The sequence below is a fragment of the Arachis hypogaea genome, chromosome 2, assembly GCF_003086295.3.
Source record: "Arachis hypogaea cultivar Tifrunner chromosome 2, arahy.Tifrunner.gnm2.J5K5, whole genome shotgun sequence".
Classification (NCBI taxonomy): Eukaryota; Viridiplantae; Streptophyta; class Magnoliopsida; order Fabales; family Fabaceae; genus Arachis; species Arachis hypogaea.
In genome coordinates this window covers 24,078,428-24,086,488 of record NC_092037.1, presented here as the reverse complement: position 1 = coordinate 24,086,488, position 8,061 = coordinate 24,078,428, and the positions used below count along the sequence as shown (strand labels likewise).

Genomic DNA, 8,061 nt, shown 5'->3' with positions numbered 1-8,061 from the left:
TTCGTGTTGAACGCCCATAAGTGGGTAGATATGCTGCTTTCTTGCTCCCTTGGTGGCGTTGAACGCCAAAAATGGGTAGTTTGGGCATTCAACGCCCATTTTGGGCCATTATTTCTAAAGTCATGTATAGAATATTATATATTACTAGAAAGTTCTGAAAGTTATCTTTTGAACGACGTTAAAAACGTATCATTGGGATCTTTGTAGCTTCAGAAATGCTCGTTTAAATGTATGGAGGTCAGAATATGACCACATCTACTATGCTTTCTTTGCCTCTGAATCAGACTTTGCCAAAACTTGCCAAATTCACCCAAAATTCACCTAAAATCATAGAAAAAACACAAAAGCTCAAAGTAATATCCAATAAGTGAATTTTGTACTAAAACCTACTAAAATATAATAAAACTTAAAAAAATTATACTAAAAACAATAGAAAAATAGTATTAAAAATGTATAAAATATTCGCTCATAAGAACACCAAACATAAACTGTTGCTTGTCTTCAAGCAACCAAAAACAAAATTGGACAAATGGAAGAGAAAAATAAAATAGGTCTCAGAGTTGTCAATGAAGCTCAATTCCAAATATTGAATGGGGCTATTAGCTATTTACTTCTGAATAGTTTTGGCATCTCACTTTTCCTTGAAGCTCAGAAGTATTGGCATCACTTGGAACTAGAATCCGGATAATATTATTGATTCTCTTCTTTTAGTTTTTCTTGATTCTTGAACACAGCTTCTTGTTGGTGCTTTGCACCTTTGAGCCTTGCCGTGACTCTAAACATTTTGTTTTCAAGTATTACCACTGGATACATAAACGTCATAGGCACTTAACTGGGGGAACCCTTTGGATTCGAATTTAGCTTTGCTTAAATTCCCAGACAGTGGTGCCCAGAGTTCTTATGCGTACTCTTTTATTGTTTTGAATCACGACTTTAACTGCTCAATTTCAAGCTTTTTACTTGACACCTTCATACCACAAGCATTTAGTCAAGGATAGCAACTCATTTGAGCTTTTTAGACCAATTTTTGACCCTCCTAATCATTGATGCTCAAAGCCTTGGATCCTTGCTCTTTTTCTTTTTCATTTGAACTTTTTATTTTTTTCTTTCTCTTTTATTTTTCTCTTGTTTTTTTGGCTACTTTTTCTTACTTCAAGAATCAATCTTTTTTATTTTTCAGAGAATCAATAATATTTCTCTAAATTTACTGTTCTTTAAGAGCCAATATGCTCAACACATCAATTATGCACAGTTAATTCATGCATTTAGAAAGTAGAGGCAAGGCCACCACATAAAAGTAATTGGAATAACTGATGATATAACTCAAGATCTTATGTATTTTACTACTTCTTTTTAAAAAAAAAATTCTTTTTAAGCTTTGTGGGTGATGCATGAGACATCTTATAATTATAAAAATTTTGAAAATAAACTACAAAATCAAATAAATCCTAGGAGTGATTAAGCAAAAGCTAGAATAGAAAACAGAAAATAGAATGAAATGCTAAAAAGCAGAAAGAAATGGGGAATGAAACTAAAGAAGACTTGGTCCCCTCTTGGCGTTGAACGCCAAAACTGCTTCCCTTATGGGCAGTGAACGCCCAAACTCTCTTCTCCCTTCTGGCATTGAATGCTAGTAAGGGGTATCCTCCAGGGTGTTCTGTTTCTCTCCTAAGCATTTCTATTTCTGTTCTAAGTGCTACACATAGTCACAAATGTTAGAAAAAGAGAAAAACTATGAAAAATAATAGAATATGTACCAAACCTCAACCAAACAGAGAAGTTATTTTTGAGAGAATGTATGTGTGCTTAAGTGGTTGTAAAAATGGGTTCAAAGGTGGCTACTGTTCTTTGATTGGATTAGATGGAGTATTCCTCAAGACTCAGTTTGGTGGACAAATTTTGTTAGCAGTTGGACAGGATGCAAACCATCATATCTACGTTATTGCGTGGGAATTGTGGAGATAGAGAATAGGGAGAACTGGAAGTGGTTTCTTGAATTACTGCATCTAGACTTAGGACACTACAAAGATAATGGCTAGTGCTTTATATCCGATATGCAAAAGGTAACCATGCATATTTGACAAATATTAATCCCGTTATTAGTTAACTGTTATTGCTGTTATGACAATTATGTTGTGAATGAATAATACAACTTATTTGCTAATTTTGTAACTTGATAGTATGTATGTTATATTAGTGCACATAGGTTTTATTTAGTTTGCAAGTTGTTTGATTGAAATGTTGGCTGAGTAGTTGGTGATTAGCATGGTTAGTGTGCCTATTATTGAAGTTAACATGTGACAGTTACTATATGTTTTGTTATACCATTGTACATAGGTTCTATATAGGGTTTACTATGGGTTATTGACTTAAACGTCAGAGACTATTATGTGTACTCATGTTAAATGTGAAGGACTTTTATAGTGAGGGTGAGTTTATGTTAGGGACTGTTATGGTGATCGAGCATAATTGGCAGGGACTAATACACTATGACTAAACTGTTATGTAATGTTCCTAATTGGTAGGGACTAATATCAGCAGTACAAGAGGTGATGCCCAATGTGCACAATCATTTTTGCGTCTGGCATTTGTGGAGAAATTTCAACAAGAGTTGGAAGGATTTACAACTAAGGGAGCTTTTATGGGAATGTGCAAGGGCAACGACTCATCAAGAGTTTAGGGATGGAATGGACAAGATAAAAAGACTGAATGAGGATGCATGAGTATATTTAGATAAATGGCAAAGAGATGCATGGACTAGAAGCGCATTCAACCATAAGCCGAAATTGGATAGCATTTGTAACTATGCATGCGAGGTGTTCAATGCAAAGGTCAAGGATGCAAGAGCCAAGCCCATTATAACATTGCTGGAGAAGGTTTGAATATTTGTTATGTGGACCATAGCCAAGAACAAGGTGAAACTAAATAATCACACTGGAGTGTTCACACCAGTCATAAAGAGTCGATTGGAGAAAGTTAGAAAAGAATCTAAGAATTGAAAGCCTATTTGACAGGGGACAATGGATACAAAAAGTTTGAGGTGCATGGACACCCAACTAACCATGTGGTGGACTTAGGAAAAAGACTATGTACAATTTTGGATGTTTATAGGTTATTTGCATTGTTATAATAATTGTTTTTGTGCTATATTAATAATCTGATTAATGGTATATGACTAAAATTCATGGTTGCTGTGACTGTTATTCATATGCAGATATTTCTTGTGTGCATGCATGTGCTGCACTGTCTCGGGTTAACAAGCTACCAAAAGACTTTTGTCACCATTTACTAACGATGGAGTCATACAGGAAACATATAATCATCATATTAATCCAATTCCTGGACAACCATTATGGGATCATGCAGAAGAATGAAAACCTGAAAAATTACAGATGAAGAGAATGATAGATGTTGATGAGAAGGGTGGTGGAGGATCTAAAAAGTCTAAAGTTGATCTCAAGCCTCAAAGTAACAATGGAGATAATGTTCATTTAAAGAGGCAGTTGGGTCCCTTTACTTGCAGCTTCTGTGGTGATAAGGGAGATACAAAGAGAGGTTACAAGAAGAAGAGAGCTTGTGATGTTGCTGTTGTTGCTGAAGCTGATAAGAAGAAGAAAAATGAAGGATGTGCTCCTAGATCTGAGCAGCAACTTCAGCAGCCTCAATATGATGGTGACCAACGTGATGGAGAAAACAATCCTCGTATACAGTCTACTGAGATTATACCAGCCACTTCTGATGTATAACCTGTGAAGATAGATATATCTCAGCCAACTGCTTCTAATGTAGAAGATTCTCAAAAGGTAGCTTAATATTCACATTTTTTAAATTTTTTGTGATTCAAGTGAATCCTCATTTATGTGTAATGCAAATTTTTTTTATCTAGGATCATGGAATGAAAAGGCCTTCAAAATTGCCACCAAGGAGAATATCCTCTCCATTAGTAACTTCTGGCCCAGTGAATCTCATGCAAGGTGCTAGTTCAGGAACTACAACAAGACTTGCCAATTACATGAAGTTCATCCCAACTTCAGGATTTAAGGCTCCAAGAAAGAAGAATTGAAGACTTTAACTTAATATGTATAGGGCTTTCTATTTTGAGTTTAAAACTTTTCACTAGACAAAGACTACATAAGGAAAAAATAATCCTTTATGTTTTGCTGTAAAGCCTTCTCTTTTGAGGCAACTATGTTTAACATGTTCATGTTAGTTGGCTGCCTTTTGTGTTATGTGACTGATTGTGTTAAGTTGAACCATTATCTTAATATACTTATCTTTGAAGTTTGAATCATTATCTTAATACAGTGCTTGCTAGTTTTCAATCACTTATGCTGTCTTCTTTAGCATATTACTGTTTTCATTAATTGAGTTACCCAAATTTACATTCCATCAACAAACACCATTCATCAGTTTCTAATAGCATAATCATGTTATCATTTTTTCATATATTGTTCATTCAATGAATATAGGGTACACACCACCAACTCTTTTAACTCATGCTTTACAATACATGATAGCCATTAACACTATCAATACAGACACAATTAATGCCAACAACTGGTTAACTAATTTTTTATTTCGGACATCTTCTTCTAATCTCGCAAGCCTCTAATTAAAGTTCATCTTTACTTCATGATTGTCTCCATAAGATTCTGATTTTTCAATTAGTTCATCCTGTTCAGTATCTGTCCACACAAAAAGTCCACACTATCTCTTCCCACTTGTCTGTAATTAAGCAAACATATAACATGTTCAACCTTCAGGAAAGAAGAACAAGAGAAGAATAGTGAGGTAGGAACAATTATAACAACACAAGTAATACTGATAACTCACATTATAATTGGGACGACAAAAAATGATTTATTTGGATTTGAATCTATCCCAGACTACCTGAGAACTAGCCAACAGCCGCAACAGCACCGTTTCGGCACGCCAGATCTTCTGGTCCTGCTTTGCGTTCTCGTCCGATGGCCAAATAGAGTTTTCAGTTCCAATGTTCTCACCACCCATCATGAATATTCATTTCCATCTCCATGAACAATAAGTACAAGAAGAATGAAAAGAGAATGATGAAGAAGAAAAAATTAACTTACTGAACATTTGGAAATTTAAGGTTAAATATAAAAGGAGAGACTATATTGAATATAAATTGAAATTGTGTCAGTTTAATTAACTGTTGGCACTATCCAACGTGGCAAAATGAGGTCATATCAATGTCTTGATGATGACTCATCACCAAAAAAATATCTAAAAATTATTATGGTACCCAAAACTGTATCTGAAGAATTATAATAGTATAATTGAAACCTCAAAAATTACATTGGATAATTACTTGAATCTCAGAAACCATTATAAAACTTTATTCTATAAAATAAATATAAATTAAAATATAATTATTTTAAAATATTATAATAAAATAATTTTGAGCTGCACTTTATTTATTTAATTTGTCCCTCGATTATCCACGGCCTCAATCTAACAAAGAAGCATACCAGAAAAAACAGTAAGGAATACTTACCACGTGGAGAAAGGTGCCACGTTAGTAATCCGCAAAAAAATCACTCGCATACTCTTACCGTCGATCCAAATTAATCAACGGTCAAAACCATTCAAAACCACAAAACAAGAATCGCAATCTCAGCTGTCCATTTTATCACAATCAACGACCCAGATACCACACTCCCCATCCTATATAGCAACCCAAAACACACACCCAGTAATATAAAAGCGACTAAAGTACTGTCCTAACGACATCAAATTCAAGATCAAATCTCAACAGAAAAAGCTTCTCCGCACATCTCTTTCTCTTTAGTGTTTGAAAATGTCAGGTCGTGGAAAGGGAGGAAAGGGATTGGGAAAGGGAGGAGCGAAGAGGCACAGAAAGGTGCTTCGTGATAACATTCAGGGAATCACGAAACCCGCCATTCGCCGTTTGGCTCGCAGGGGAGGCGTCAAGAGAATCAGTGGCCTCATCTATGAGGAGACACGTGGCGTCCTCAAGATCTTCTTGGAGAACGTCATTCGCGATGCCGTTACCTACACCGAGCACGCTCGCCGCAAAACCGTTACTGCCATGGATGTTGTTTATGCCCTCAAGAGGCAGGGAAGGACTCTCTACGGTTTCGGTGGTTGATTCTATTTAGGGTTTAGTATTTGCTCCTGCTTGTAAATGTTTCACGAATTCGGTGTTATAGGTTTTTATGGATTTTATCATCTTGTTGAAGTGTTTTTGTTTTTGTTTTTGGATAATTTGTTTTCTGGTCAATTAGAGTGGGCGGTGCCTGCCTTTGTTCAATTAGAGCCTCGAGTGCAGAATGCAAAATATTAGCACTAACTAGCAATGAATTTAAATTTGTCCCATTTAAAGGTTATTAGTGATTTCTAGTGTCTTCGGTTTAGTTTTGTTGATTTTAAAATCCTGGTTTGTATGTTCAAATTATATTCTGGTATAGGCGGGTCCTTACTCTTTGCAACTGCCTGCAATCTTCTTCAGCTAAATGGAAATGCGGTGATTTTTAATAATAGAAATAATGTATGTAATTTAAAATTAAAAAATTTAATATAATTTTATTAATTAATATTTAAATTTAATTTTTATATTAGTATTTATTACAGTCTTTTAAATTTTAAAAATTATTTTACTAACTATATTTGTTATTATTTGTATTTATTAAAAGTTAATATTAATTTATTAACTATAGATATTATAATTTTTAAAAAGTAAAATTTTAAAAAATTAAGTCTTAGTATGCGAGAATCTGTGATATAAAAAAGCAACTCTAATGAGACTCAGTTAAAAATGTGGTGGAAATATTTAGATTTAGTTTGATAAAATTATTTTAAAAAATAGCATAAATATTTTATTTTGTATTTGGTAAATGAAAAAATTTATGTTTTTGTGTTTATGATTTTTAAAAGTTAATTTTTATTTATTAAAATTAAAAATTTAATATAATTGTATTTATTAATTAATATTTAAATTTAATTTTTATATTAAAATGTTTATGAGAATATTTTAAAAATTTAAAAGTTATTTTATCAAATATATTTGTTTGTATTTATTAAAAATTATTTTTAATTTTATTTATCAATTGTAAACTTTACAATTTTTAAAAACTTATATTTTAAAAATTAATTTTTTGTAAGTTACTTTTGAAAAATAAAAATTAGTTGACCAATTTTTTTCGAGTTGAATTCTAATGGGTCAATTACTAATTCTCGAAACCTTACTTGTGGAATTATCCATAATAGAGATGGATATTTTATTGTTATCTAACAGGATCAATCTAAAATTAGCTCAAATATTTTATGTGTTTTTGAGGCATTATAAGATTTAGGGTATTAGATTAGATTGATAAAAGATTTAATGGTTTATATTTAGAATTTAATTTTAATGTATTGTCAGTGTAAAATAGTTTTATATATGTATCTAATTATGTAATGTTATATTAATAATTTTATCTTTTACATTGACTATATAAATAGTCATTCAAAAGAGCGAACGTGATCGCATGACTGCATAAAACGTTTTACACTATTAATGCATCAAAATTAAATTCTTATATTTAATCTATAAATAACTTATACTAAAGGTATTTTTATTTAAATTAAATAATTATATTATTTATAAAAATCCATAAACATAGAGTAATTATTTGAATGTATAATGTATCACATTTCAGTACTTAGGAACCAATCTATATATAGGCTAATCTCAGGTATTGAATACTCGGGATATGACATGTGATAATTTAAACGTATCTTGGGTGCACCCGAAATACGACACATGTGAAAAAATGATTACTCCATATCCGAGAATTCGAGATATGTGTAAAAGGAGAATGGAGTCTCAACACATGGAATACGCTTAGAATGGGAATTAGGGTCACAACATCCGAAATAAATGCGTATATGAAAAAAGGGTTTTAATTTAATTTATTAAATATAGATGCTCAATTTTTAAAGGTTTAATTACTTTGTTGGTCTTTATAGTTTCACAAAATTTTTAATTAGGTCTCTATACCTTTTTTTCCTTTTAATTTGGTCCCTGCACGAAATTCT

The 8,061-nt window shown here is 32.4% G+C and overlaps 1 protein-coding gene across 1 annotated transcript; it reads left to right on the top strand.

Moving 5' to 3' along the window:
* Nucleotides 1-5,722: 5,722 nt before the first annotated feature.
* On the top strand, nucleotides 5,723-6,360 carry LOC112741750 (histone H4). Its single transcript, XM_025790850.2, has one exon. The coding sequence runs from the start codon at nucleotides 5,822-5,824 to the stop codon at nucleotides 6,131-6,133; it is 312 nt and encodes a 103-aa protein (XP_025646635.1). The 5' UTR covers nucleotides 5,723-5,821; the 3' UTR covers nucleotides 6,134-6,360.
* The last annotated feature ends 1,701 nt before the right edge of the window (nucleotides 6,361-8,061 follow it).

Coding starts and splice junctions, on each gene's coding strand:
- LOC112741750 (XM_025790850.2), top strand. CDS start 5,822: ATGTCAGGTCGTGGAAAGGGAGGAAAGGGATTGGGAAAGGGAGGAGCG.